Source organism: Pteronotus mesoamericanus, unplaced genomic scaffold (assembly GCF_021234165.1).
Source record: "Pteronotus mesoamericanus isolate MK-2021 breed Mesoamerican mustached bat unplaced genomic scaffold, CSHL_Meso_final scaffold_1186, whole genome shotgun sequence".
In the NCBI taxonomy this organism is placed as follows: domain Eukaryota; kingdom Metazoa; phylum Chordata; class Mammalia; order Chiroptera; family Mormoopidae; genus Pteronotus; species Pteronotus mesoamericanus.
This window is the reverse complement of record NW_026555302.1, coordinates 15,801,062-15,814,106: the sequence shown is the minus strand read 5'-3', so window position 1 is coordinate 15,814,106 and position 13,045 is coordinate 15,801,062. Positions and strand designations below refer to the sequence as shown.

General features: G+C 64.4%; 2 protein-coding genes across 2 annotated transcripts; one reads left to right on the top strand and one right to left on the bottom strand.

Moving 5' to 3' along the window:
• Positions 1–578: 578 nt before the first annotated feature.
• HSD17B7 (hydroxysteroid 17-beta dehydrogenase 7) lies at positions 579–9,201 on the top strand. The gene is made up of 9 exons (XM_054587578.1): positions 579–674; positions 826–1,029; positions 1,590–1,682; positions 2,535–2,649; positions 3,199–3,393; positions 3,895–3,999; positions 4,695–4,751; positions 6,219–6,317; positions 8,112–9,201. The coding sequence occupies exons 1-9, from the start codon at positions 640–642 to the stop codon at positions 8,202–8,204; spliced, it is 996 nt and encodes a 331-aa protein (XP_054443553.1). The 5' UTR covers positions 579–639; the 3' UTR covers positions 8,205–9,201.
• Positions 9,202–10,402: 1,201 nt separating this feature from the next.
• CCDC190 (coiled-coil domain containing 190) lies at positions 10,403–12,539 on the bottom strand. The gene is made up of 3 exons (XM_054587605.1): positions 12,326–12,539; positions 11,219–11,327; positions 10,403–10,966 (listed from the first exon to the last, which is right to left on the bottom strand). The coding sequence occupies exons 1-3, from the start codon at positions 12,519–12,521 to the stop codon at positions 10,492–10,494; spliced, it is 780 nt and encodes a 259-aa protein (XP_054443580.1). The 5' UTR covers positions 12,522–12,539; the 3' UTR covers positions 10,403–10,491.
• Between the last annotated feature and the right edge of the window lie 506 nt (positions 12,540–13,045).

Here is a 13,045-nt window from a genome sequence, read left to right as displayed (position 1 = left end):
CTGGTTCCGCCCGGTAGCCCAAGGTTTGAACACGGGCGATTCTTGCTTGACTACACGCAATTCTTCAACAAGCCAATGTTCCAAAGATGACTCTTTAGAGGAGGCCTGGGGGCAGGAGCTCAGGTAAAGAGGAGGGGACCACCAGGGGGCGGTCCCCGAACGCCAGCTCCTAGGCCCGAACCTTCCCTGAAATACGGGACGCTGCTGCAGAAGCCCCAACCCGAGCGGCCAGAGCTCAGGCGCGCACCGCTGCCACAGCCGCCACCTGGCGGGCGGGGGCGGGACACCTGCGTGGCGGAGGCGGGAGAGCGCGAGTTGGCTGGGGGCTGGGCCTCCCTTGGCCCCGCCCCTCGGCCTATCTCACCCGACCTGGGCCGGCGACTCGCGCAGAGTTCCCCGACTGGGGGGAGTAGCGGGGGCGTGGCAGAGCTGTATAACCGGCCCCTGATTGGGCAGAGGGCGGGGAGGACGGGGTTTACAGGGCTCTGATTGGAGGGCGTGCCCTAGGGTCCTAACCGTGAGGGTATCACCGGGCCCCGATTGGGCAACGGGCGTGGGAGGCGGGGCCGACCGGGATCCGGCCTCTTTTTTCCCGGAGGCTCTTGGGCCCTGCCGGCAGCTGGGCTTTCGTGCGCCGCGATGAGGAAGGTGGTCCTGGTCACCGGGGCGAGCAGGTGAGCCCTCGTGCGGTCGCAGCGGCGGGTCGGGGGATGGGCCCCGGGGTCCGGCCCGCGGTGCCTGGGCCCCCTTCTTTGCCGCGCCTGGGCTCGGGCTCTGAGCGAGCGAGGCACCGCGGGGTTCACGCCGTTTCCATGTCGAACCCAGCGGCGTCGGCCGAGCGCTCTGCCAGCGGCTGCTGCAGGAGGAAAACGAGCTGCACCTGTGCCTGGCATGCAGGAACCCGGGCCGCGCCGAGGCCGTCCGCGCCGCGCTGGTGGCCGCCCAGCCCTCCGCCCTGGTGAGCGCTGTGCAGGTGGACGTCTCCGACCCGCGCTCGGTGCTGCGCGCCGCCGCGGAGCTCAGGCACAGGTGGGCCTTCCGTTGACGGGCGTTCTCGCGCGTGGTTGTGCAACGCAGCCACTGACAAACGAGCAGGGGTGGGGAGCCCTGGAAAGGAACACCTGGGTGTCAGAGTTACGCTCGCGAGGTCTGTGTTTCATTCTCATCGCGGTCAGGCTGCTTTAACGAAGGTTAGTTAGTACAGGAGCGCGCCTGAGCGCCACTCCTTGGACACCCGAGTGCGCTTTCTAACTTTTTCCTACTTGGGTCACTAGGTGGGTCGGGCGGGTGCTGAGGTGGAGCGGCTCAGACAGGGAAGGGAGAGTAATGTGCCAAGGTGGTCACAGGACTCCTCCCCGGGTCTTCGGGGAAGACACGTAGTTATTTCGCGTTAGCAACTTAGTATCTAGCAAGATATTTAGTAATTTAGCCCAATATTTAAGGCGGTGAGGCTGCGGAGGAGAAGGGAGCCCCAAGGTAGTTGGTGAGTTGGCATCACAGCCCCTTGGGGCTCCCCAGTCCCGTCGGAAGCCACCGCCGGGGAAGGACCCTCCCAGGGCTGAAGCTCTCGTCCGGTGTCTTGCCCCCAGGTTCCGGAGGTTAGACTGTGTGTATCTGAACGCGGGGATCATGCCCAGCTCACACCTGAACATCAAAGTGCTTTTCTCCAGCCTCTTCTCAAGGTAATTTCTGTTTTTCAGGTACAGCGATGGTCGGGAAGGGGTTTACTTTCTAGCCTCGTTTTGCCCTGGGTACGTTAAGTTGGGGGGCAAAAGGGGCTTTGAGGAGAAGAGACAGGGAAAGAAAAGCAGCCGGGTCGCGCGGCACGGTTCTGCGTGTCTGGGTCCACGGTGTCTGGGAGCAGAGCCCCTTGGAACCAGGCAGGTGGCGGCAGGACTCCGGCCCCCACGAGGGCGGCTTCGTGTCACGTGCTCTGAGCCTCCGGCGGGGGAGGGGTGAGCACTCACTGGGTCCCTGGGGACTCTCTGTGCAGTGGGGTGGCTTCCAGAGTGTTTGACCCCAACCCACAGCAAGGAAGCAACTTACCTCGGGCGCTAGAGTACGTAATCGCACGTCGACGTTCTCCGGGTTTCGTCTCTCCCCTGAAACGCTTCACACGCACACTCTCAGACCCCCACTGGCCATGACCTGCTGAGCTGACCTCACAGGAAACACCGCGTTAGTGTGGTCACGCTCCGAGAACGCCCAGCAAGAGCGCTGGCCGATGCCCGGCCGCCCGTGTGGGGCCTCGCTGGGCGGTGCTTGGTGCGGGGAGGACCCCCCTCGCGTAGCTGTTGTCCCTGGGGGTGCTGACCTGTATACTCTGGCGTGGGAAGAGGTGAAGAGAGTTTTAGCAGATTTTTAGAGGCCCGGGGTCCTGTTGGCAGCGCCTCCGGGGGAGAGGAACCATCTTTGCGGTGCATTTGACAGCCGCCCGGGATGAGGACGTGGGGTTTGGGGTGGGGCGGGGGTGGTCTCCTCAGTGTCTCCAGGTGCAGGAACTGAGAGTCGTGCACTTTCTTCTGTTGTTTCAGAAAAGTGATTCATGTGTTCTCCACAGCTGAAGGGCTGCTGACCCAGGAGGACAGGGTCACTGCCGACGGGCTCCAGGAGGTCTTTGCCACCAACGTCTTTGGCCACTTTCTCCTGGTAAGGTGTCAACAAACCGACACGTAGCACTGGGCATGCTATGAAGCTCAGTAGCATGTTGCTGATGTTCGTTTTTTGTGTATTTAAATAGGAGGGTTAGTTTGCTTTGAAAACACTGGTTCCCTGCAGCGGCCGAGCAAGATACTATTTTTTTCGGTGTGTGACCCGCGCTTGGTCTGGAACCGGCCGTTCTCTGAGGCCACTGGCCTCCCAGCTGCTCCTTGTTGTCACGGCAGCAGGTGCACTGGGCCCTCCAGCAGACAGCAGTGGATGCCGCTGTGCACTCGCGCCCGTGTGGGGACACGCAGCTGTACGGCTCTCCCCGGTTGACCATCGGCACCCTAACTGAGGCGACTGAGGCTGGGCCTTGTCTCTGCGCTGACCCCGCGCTGTGTGGCGTGTCCGGCCCCTCGCGTGTTTTCCTGGGCTGCCCGCTCTCCCAGTGACTGAGCTGCTCCATTCCAGCGGACAGGAGCGTGGTCTCAAAATTGCTGCTTGTGCCTCTCGGGGGATTTTGATGCCATTTTTGTTTCTCTTTTCTCCATCCAGATTCGTGAGCTGGAACCGCTCCTCGGCCACAGCAACAGCCCATCCCAGCTCATCTGGACGTCGTCCCGCAGTGCCCGGAAGTCCAACTTCAGCCTGGAGGACATGCAGCACAGCCGAGGCCGGGAGCCCTACAGCTCTTCCAAGTACGCGGTCGACCTCCTGAGCGTGGCCTTGAACCGGCGCTGCAACCAGCAGGTGAGGCCCTCGGTGCTCCGCCGCCGCGGACTCCTGTGACGGCGCGGATGGCGCGGGTTGGCAGGCGCAGTACTGTTTCTTGGGCGGGGTTTTGGCGAGGACAGGAGGAGACGCGAGGGAGGCAGGCGGTCGGTGTGCGCGGACGCTGTCGGGCAGGGGTGGGGCACCGGACCTGAGGCCTAGGGGTCCCTGCACGTCTGCCCGAGCTGTGGCGTCTCCAGCAGAGCGACAGTGACGACAGCCGCTGGGAAACACCGGCTGTGTTTCAGGCACCGCACGCGCTCCCCAGCGGGCGTGCGGTGCCTGTGGGGCTGGGGAGGGGTCCGAGTGTGCCGTCCTGCGAGGACGCCGCAGTGTGGAGAGGTGGTCCCTGACCTCTGAGTGCAGCCCGGACAGAATCACACTGCCCCGGGTCCGGGCTCGCTTGGTGTATTCTTCTCCGGCGGGCGGGCGGGCGAGTCGGCGCCCGGGGCTCAGGGTGCACGTGGTCCCCGGCCGCAGGGCGTCTTCTCGAGCGTGGTGTGCCCGGGGACCATGGTGACCAACCTGACCTGTGAGATCATCCCGCACTTCCTGTGGACCCTGCTGACGCCCATCATATGGCTGGTGAGTGCGCCCGCCGGCGCTGCCCCCTGGGCGTGCGGACGCGGCTCGATTCAGGGCCGAAAGGGTGTATGGGGGGCTCAGGTGATTTAAGAAATCACAACCCCCGGGGTGGCTGAGTCCCGTGTCACTTGACATTCGGAGTCACTTAGCACGTGACCGCTGACCCCCTGCCCCCTGTGGACCCCCCCACATGTCTCCTCTGTGCAGGGTCACGCCCCGTAGGCCCTGAGTCCTGGGACCGTGAGGGTGGGATACCTGGGCAGACGGAGCTGGCCGGGTGGCTCCATGGGGTCACGTGCGTTTAGAGCCCCCAGGGCGGGGTGGCCTGTGTTCCGTGGCACAGAGCCATGTGCCTGCCGCTCTGTCATGTTGTAAGTGCCTTAGTGGGAGCAACGCGCCGTCAGCATGCTAGGAAGTGCCGCCTGAGGAGAGGCCCTTCCATCGCGGGGCGCAGAACGCGTTCCTCTGTCACGTCGTGCACGGGGCGGGGGGCAGGAGGAAGTAGGCCTCCGCGGTCACAGGGGCTGGCTCGGCGCGTGGAGGTTGAGCGAAGTTTCCCAATCAGACCTCCCTGTTTTTCGCACTGAGCGTCTGAGGGCGGGGAGTGCGTGTGTCTTCGTAACCTGATGGGTGAGATGTGCCGCTGTGGCTTGGCTCCCGGCCACCCACGGCGACACCCGCTTTCTCTTTCTCAGTTTCGCTTCCTTGCGAACGCCTTCACCCTGACGCCACACAACGGAGCCGAGGCCCTGGTACGTCGCTGGTCCGTGGCTGTCTGGCCAGTAGCAGGCGCAGGCCGTCCGTTCCCCGGGAGCAGACTCAGTCTCGACAGAAGAGCTGAGAACACGCTCTGGACACCCGCCTTTCTGCTCGGGCCGGGGGACGCCCGGAGGGTGGTGTCCCCAGGGGCCTGGACCTGCGAGTGCAGGGACAGCCCCACGGAAGCTGAGGTGTGGGTGCCGCGGGGCGGGCGGGGCCCTCGGGGCATCCGGGGCCGGCCGAGGCAGCGACGCCCAGGGCCGTTCACGCCGGGGTCCAGCTGTGCCATCCGGAAGCCGGCACAGGTCCCTGCGCGGCACGTGGCCTGGGGCCGCGTGTGCCCTTGGCCGGGCAGACATCCCTCGTGGGTCGTAGTCATCGTTTCTGTCAGACACGTGTGACGTCCCCGAAGGCTCCTCTGCTGGTGGCTGGCGTCACATAGTGACCGTGCGTGTCCTCTGTGCTGAGCACCGTCTGGGGGCAGTTCCTCATTTGGAGTCAGTCTGTGTGAGCTTGTCCCACGCTCTCGGGGCATCCGGTTCGTTGGGAGCCGTGGGGACCGAGCACGGTAACAGGCACATGCAGTGGATTCTTAAATCGTGGCAGAATCGGAGGAGCTGGGAAGGCCCCAGCGGACGGGGTAAACGAACGAGGGGCTCAGGCGGGCACCCCGGCTCTGGCGAACAGTGCCGAGGCCGACGCTGGCTATAGGGACGTGGCCAGGCTGCGCGAGCAAGTGCGTCCAGGTTCATTCCAGGGCGTCCTTGACGGGTTTGCCAAGCCGTGAGGAGTTTCAGGGAACAGCCCCTTCGGGATGGACCCCTGTGTGTCAGAGAATCAAGCCCGGGGTGTGGCGAATAGAAGACAAAATCCCTGTTATGAGGAGCTCAGAGTCACGTTTAGAGAAAAGAGAGCAAGCAGCGAGCGCGTGAGACGGCCGGCCATCAGCGCCCTCGGGGTGCGCAGGAGTTGGGGAGCCGTGGGGCCGGCAAGGCTTTGCCCACCACGCAGGCTTGTCTGGGACGGGAAGGTGGGCTGCGTTTGGTAGGACAGGCAGCCGGACCCAAGTGTCACGGTTTAAAAAACATGTGTGACTCTGGTCATTTCCCGACGGCGATGGGTGGGCGGCCACCTGCAGGGCTCCCCTCGGGGAGGTTGGGAGCTGGTGGGCGCGGCTCCTGGTGTGAGCCCCGCACGGTGCTGAGCTGCGGAGGAGTTGTGGCTCCTGGGACCCGGCGCGGGGCCTGGGGCACACGGGCTGGATTCTGCTCTAACCCCGCCGCTCGGCCCCGGCTGGGACCCCTTGGTCCCACAGCTGGCCTTGTATTGTCCATGGAAACGAGCTGGCCGAGGGGATGTCTCGCTCGTCTGGAGCCCAGCGCCAGCCCCAGCCCCGAGTCCCCGCCAGCCTCGCTGGGCTGGGCAGGACAGGAGCCAGGGCTGCCCTCTCTCCCTCCCAGGTGTGGCTCTTCCATCAAAAGCCGGAGTCTCTCGACCCTCTGACCAAGTATCTGAGCGCCACTACGGGCTTCGGAAGCAACTATGTGATGACCCAGAAGGTAAACCTGTTTGCACTGCCTCGTTGGACGTTTCCGCCACGCCCTGCGTTCCTGCCGCGCCCGAGGCTGCCGGCTCCCTTCCGGGGCCTGCCCGTCCGCGGGCCCCCCACCGGCCGGGCCGCTTCCGGCTCCCTCCTGCCCCTGGCCGGCCGTCGCCCGTCTTCTCCCGCTGTGTGGCTCTTGCCTCCACTAATGAGCCCCGTGACACCGACTGCCCCAATCCCAGCATGGGCTGCGCATGCGGTCGGTGCTCGGTGCGGGGGTTGTGTGCCGGACAGGACAGGACGGGAGGTGCCCGGCAGCGAGGTGGACTCCCTGGGGGTGCGGCCTCACGCAGGACGCGGTCAGCGCTGGCGGACGGGTGCTCGGTGGCCGCAGGGGTCGGGCACGGAGAAACAGCCCTGGAGTGTGTTTCAGGCTCTGCAGGCTTCTGAGCAGAAACCAGACACAGAGCTGTCTCTTAGGAAATGAGGAGCCTCAGTCTGAACCCACGAGAACTCCTTTTGTTTGTTTTTGTCGTGCGTGAGGTTTCTACCTCACGCCCAGTTCTCACCGCCCAGCTCCCTGTGGGAGGCCTGGGGCGGGGTACAGAGTCGGCCCGGGCAGGCGCGGCGGTGGCGGGGGTCCTGCCCGCTCCGGCCGAGCCCAGCGCGGGCTGTGCGCGCACCACTGAGACGTGCGTGTCCAGGGTGTGACCGCGGGTTTCCAGGCTGCCCTGGACTCTTAACTTTGTTCTTCACATTTGGCATAGAACGTGGTAATGCCCCCGAGCCCTCCTCGGGACGCTTGTAACCTAACGGCCCACCAGGCCCTTGGCTTGTCCGAGTGTCCTCCTCGTCAGCCCGGGGGAAGGCCTGCTCGTTAAGGGGAGACGCTGCTAAACTCCGTGAACCGAAGCGTTTTAGCAGCGCCCGATGGAGCTGCGCGGAAGCCGGTGTTTCAGCCTCTGATGTGGGGACGTCCCCCTCCCCCGGGAAAAGGCCCCCCTGAGCCCGCGAGCCCCACCCTCCACAGTGCAGCCACCTCTGCGACCGAACGGGTGTGGATGTCATTTCCAAAACGCTGACCAGTGTTCTCTGATTTTCGGCCTCCAGCTTTGTGCAGAAAGAGCCTCTGTCTGAGGCGCAGGCCCAGTGGGCTCGGAAGGACTTACCGCTGCATTTACAGGCAGTGTGTTGGTTGAAGGTAGATTTTCTGCCCACAAAGCAGGGTCCACCTAGTGGCGACCGAGGCCTCATGTGAGCCAGCAGCTTGGGGAGCTGGCCGCGGGCTGGGGCGGCAGCGCCGCGGACGTCAGCAGCCCGGCCCCTGTCCCTGCTCTGCCGGCACCGTTCTCCTGGCACAGTGCGGTCTGGCAGGAGGGGAGGGGACGCCCCTCTTCGGGACGTCCTGGGTGCTGGGGACGGTGAGCTCTTTGTCTGAAGCGGGTGGGTGTTCGGGGGTCACAGCAGTTGGACCATTAAAAGAAAACCTCTGGAGTGTCTTCTTTCGTCCTTCCTCACGTCAGAGTTGGTCAGTGTCCTCTGTGACCGGGTCATGGGAGCCGGGGGCCAGCAGAGCCGGACCTGCCCGTCTGGGAGAGCCCGTGGGGTCGGCCGGTGCTGGAGTCGGGCCGAGAGCTACTGTGAACCCCGGTCTTGGGGTTCAGAGACCTCGGCCCCTCCCCGCCGCCCCTCCTGCAGTCCTGCCCACGTTGAAGCCTCCCTCTTCCACAGCAGCGTTAGTGTGCACGTCCCTGTCCCTGTCCCTGTCCCTGTCCCTGTCCGGTCATCCTTGTCTCTGATTCTTTTCCAGATGGACCTCGACGAACACACTGCTGAAAAATTGTTCCAAAACCTGCTGGAGCTGGAGCAGCGCATCAGGGCTGCCGTGCAGGGCACCGACTAGCAAAGCGGAGGGCGCGGCGGCACACGCCCACGTCTGTCCCTCGCGGCGTGTGGGCGCCGTCGTTGGGGGTGCGCGGTGACCTCTCGCGGTCTCCCTCCCCCGCCCGGCACTCCCTCTGAGAACCCGGGCGCCTGTGTGTGCGCCCCTGAGAAAAGCTTCCTCAGGTCGCACATCACTCCGCTGCGTCCTGGAACGGGGACCCCGTCACACTCGGACGGGGCGTGGCCTCGGGTAGCCGAGACACAGGCCCCCATCCTCCTGCCAGGAGGAGGGAGGGTCTCAGCGGCGCCCCTCGTCCTGCGAGCATTTTCTCAGGTCTTTCGCCTTATTCTTCCACTGCTTCTAACAGTCCTCGGGTTCGGGGTCCCCGCTGCCGCCCGCAGGGGCCCAGTCCTGGAGCTCAGGGATGTTGCGCTCGGACCACTTCCGGGTTCTCCCTCCTCGTTTTAAGTGTCCCGTTGTCATTGCAGTTGGGTGGGCCTCACTCTGCACTGTCTGCAAATGCGTTTGCTGCTGACCCACCTGTTCCCCTTTCCTTATCCTTCCCCCGGGGCGTTTTTTTTCATTGCTTTGACAGAGATGGGAAGGGGGAAGGAGAGAAACGTTGGTTGGTTGCCCACCGGGGACTGAACGCGCAGCCTTTGTGGGCGCCGGGCGACACTCCAGCCAGTGGAGCCCCCGGCCCGGGCTGCGCGCCTGTGTTTTAAGGGGTGTAAACGCGCATGAAACACGACTTCCTCACATTGTTTCGATAAGGTTTTACAGCTGAGTCATTGCTGGCGGGCCGCCTGCTGGTGGCGGCGGTGGCCGAAGGTTCGTCCGGACTTTGTTTCTGTGAGAGGAAGACAAGACGCTGAAATGCTTAGACTTTTTCACTTCAAATATCACCAATTCCTGGGACATAATAAAGGGAGTGAAATTTTGGATGAGTCAATAAAAATGAAAAGTCCTCTACAAATATAATTGCTATGCATTTTGAAGTATGAATTTTTGTTAGAATTTCTCTTTTGTCGCTAAAGATATTTTCAATAAAGGTAAACTTCCTTTCTGGTGAACACGCGCGCTGGGTGCTGTGTGTGGCAGCAGGGTCAGGCGCAGCCCAGAGGGCGGCGGAGGGGGCGGTTGGGAAGCAGTGCCCGGTGGAAGCCCAGCTCGGTCTGCGCGGGGCGGTGACCCTCCGCGTCCCCTCTTCCTGGGTGACCGGCACTGGGTGCTGGGCTCTCTGTGAGGGGAGATGGCGTTTTCTGAGCAGGGTGACAGGCTTCGACCAGAGGCTGGCACGTCCGGCGTCGTGGCTCCGACGCTACCGCTGGGGCGCTGAGTGAGTGCCCGGCTTTGCGTTCAGGCGTGAAATGTCATTGGACATGGAGCCGGTCCCCCAAGGACACGAGGACATGAGCGCCGTGCAGGGCGGAGCGTGCAGAATGAGTTTTCTTGGTCCGCAGGCCGAGGGGTCGTGGACGGGTTCCATCCAGCGCAGAGGCCTGGCTGCGGCCGCGCTCACGCAATCTTGGCGGCCATGGCCCCGGCCCTGGCTCCCAGCGGGGACGCAGGAGACGGACCCAGCGGGGTGGGGAGGTCAGCCTCGGTGGGCAGTGAGGGACCCAGCAGGGTCTGCGGCAGAGGCTGCAGGGGGCGCCGGGGGTGGTGAGGGCTGGTGGCCGCACGCAGGCGCGCGCTCCTGCCGGCCTGGCCGTGGTCGCTGTTGCTAAGTCCATGTGCACGATCCGCGTGGCGCCCCGGCCACCTTCCCTGGCACTTAGCTTCCTGGGAGGAAACGTTGGAGGGAGCATGTTTCTCGCCATGAGGAGGGTGCAGGCTGGGTGTGAGCCGGCTGGAGGTGGGAATGAGAAAACCAAAGTGGGGCCACGCGGAAAGGAGGGCAGTCGGCAAGGCCGGGCTGGGTCTGGCTTCCGGGAGTTCTGCTCCAGCCCTCAGCTGTGACCGCGAACCAGGGCCCCGCGTGGCCAGCAGGTGGCGCCACCAGCCTCAGAAACCGCTCGGTTGTCCTGTGGATTAGGATTTTTTTTAATAAACATTTTATTGATTATGCGATTACAGTTGTCCCATTTTTTTCTTCCATTTTATTCCCCTCCACTCTGCACCATACTTTTGACATTAGCAACCAGCACGGGCGCATTGCCTAACCTGTTCTCGGAAGACTCGCGTTCCCTCACCTGTTACAGGCTGGCGTGCGGATTCCGTGAAAGGGAGGAAACAGGGTTTGAAATGAGGCCAAGACAGAGAAGTACGTCTCTGTGGTGACTGTGACGTGTGTACCGGCTGGTCACAGAGGAGGTGACTGAGAGGCCACCGGGCTCTGGGCTGCCGGGTCCCCATGCCCGAAAATCTCTGCCAGGCTGAGCAGCCTCTCTGACTCGGGGGGCGCCCTGTGCCGCAGGTAGTGGGCGTGGGCGGCCTTTGCAAACAGCTCGGGGAAGGAGAACGCCGAGGACTCGCCGTTGGCGTTTCCCGCGCACCTCGTGGACCTCGGGGGCGTGGGCTCCCCAGCACTGTGGCCCGGCCGTGTGGCGGTGTCTTCTGATCTGGCCTCGTCCCCGCCGGCCCCTCCGCGGCCTCCTGCTGGGCTGGCCCCGCGTTCTGGATCTGCTGGCTTCTCTTCTGTGGCGTCAGATGCTGCGCCGCTTTGGGACGGTGACAGCTCTTTGTTTTCCTCAGGGTCCCTGAGGCCAGCGTGACAGGAAAGGGGCTCCTGGGGCGCGGCCTTGTGTGTCCCTTGGGCCGGGTCAGTTGCCGGTGCTCTGGGGAAGGAGAGGGAAAGAAGAAAGTTCTCTGACGACCGATGAAGAGGCCCAGAGTTTGAGTTTTCAAGTTATCGGACCACGGCGCCTGCATGTGGTGTGAGCCGGCATAACGGCGGGTCAGCAGGGGGTGCCGGGTGGGGCTGGGTGTCCCTGTGCTGGAGAAGGGGCAGCGTTTCCTTGGGGGGGCAGTTGGAGGGACGGTGGGCGTGGCGGGGCCGTGGGTGTGCGCGCTGCGGAGGGGCCTCTCACCTGAGCCCCGTGGCCCGTGGGGCCCCACGCTCCCCTCCACGCGCCGGGTCTCCTGGTCGCTGCTGGAGTCCGTTCCGGAAAGAGGAGGGGCCCTTCCTCTTGGTGATCTCTGCTTGGAGTGAGCGAAGTGTCATGGGTTGAATCACACCCCCCTGCCCCCCCCTCCACGTCATATATGAGTCCTAACCCCCCGGAGCTCAGAAGGTGACCTTCTCTGGAGACAGGGCCTTGACGGAGGAGGTCACTCGGTGTCCCCGGCCTGGTGTGACTGGCGTCCACAAGGGAAGGGGGTTTGGGCAGGGACGCGTGCCGAGGGAAGGCGGCGAGGAGACGGGAGGGGGCGCCTCTGCGGGCGGGGGACAGGGGCCTCGGTGGGGCCTCCGCTCTCGGCCTCGGGGGGCCGGCCTGGCCACACCGTGATCTTGGGTCTCTGCCTTCAGCCACGGAGACCGTGAGTTCTGTTGTTGGAGCCCCGGTCCCTGCCTTTAGTGGTCACGGCCCCAAAACTTGAGGCGGAGCGAGGAGGAAGGGGAGCTGGCGTGCGCCTGGCCCAAGTCGCGGTGCGCAGGCGGGCCGGACAACGGACGGACACCAACAGGAACTCGGCCACGCGGTGTTTACCCAAAACGTGTTAACTAGGATTTAGAAATCCCTGATCAGAGATGTGAACCGGCCCGGCCGGGAGGTTTTGCTTGCAGATTTTATTTGTTGAGCAGCGTGTTTTCAAAAGAAACTAATCCCAGGGTGTAAGCGACACCGGGAACACCTAGAGCCCTCGAGTGTCCCCTGCCCTGCCTGCCCGGGGCCACCTGTCTCTTCCCGACAGTGACTTCATGCCGGCTCACAGTCGCTCGGCGAGTGACGGTTGACCAGGCGTAAAAAAGCAGGGAAGCCAACTCACCCCAGATGCAGCGAAAGGAAAGCGGAAGAAAAAGAAAGCGGGAAAGACAATGAAGGGTTTCCCCAGGGAGAGCCCCTCGGAAGACTGGGAGGACTGAGCATGGCCGCGGCAGGGGGGCTGTGCTGGGGGGCGGGGCTGTAGGGTCTGAGGGCGGGGCCCCGAGCGGGCCCTCCCCGCCCCACCCGGTCCGGTCCTTGGGGGCCCACCTTGCTGCAGCCGCTCCCGCGCTCTTTGGAGCTGCCTCTGCTCCCAGCTCAGCAGCCTCAGCTGGTGCCGGCAGGTCCGCTCCAGCCTCTGCAGGTGCTGGCGCAGCCGGGCCTCGGCCTGCCTGGCGTGTGTCCTCTCTGAGTCCAAGTGCTCACGCAGCGGTGCCCTGGCCGTGTGCCCCTCTGTCCCCCTCATGGCCCGCAGGCAGAGGGCCGGGCGCTCCTGGGCGCCACACGGGTCCGCGCAACACGGCTGGGAGCCTGGTCAGTGTGTGGATTCTGCGTCTGTCTTTTTTGAAAGATTTTAATTTATTTTTAGAGAGCGGAAGGGAGGGAGACAGAGGGGGAGAGAAAACATCCCTGTGTGGCTGCCCCTCGTGCGCCCCCTCCTGGGGACCTGGCCCGCAGCCCAGGCCTGGGCCCTGACCGGGAATCGAACCGGCGACCCTTTTGGGTGAAGTGCAGTCCCAGGGCACCGGGAGGATGGAGGGTGAGTCGCTCCCCGGACCTGCAGGCTCTGCCAGGAAATCGGCCCCAGCCCCGTGCCGGCTCCGTGCGGGACTGGGCGTCCCGGAGCCCTGGAGACCCCCTGGGACCTGGCAAGGCTCCTGGGCCCCGCCCGGCCGCCCTCCTGCCCCCAGGACCAAGCCCAGGGCGACCTCTCCCTCCGTGAGCTCCGTGGTGCTTGTCCCGCCCTGGGCCCGGGGCAGTTTCTGTTAA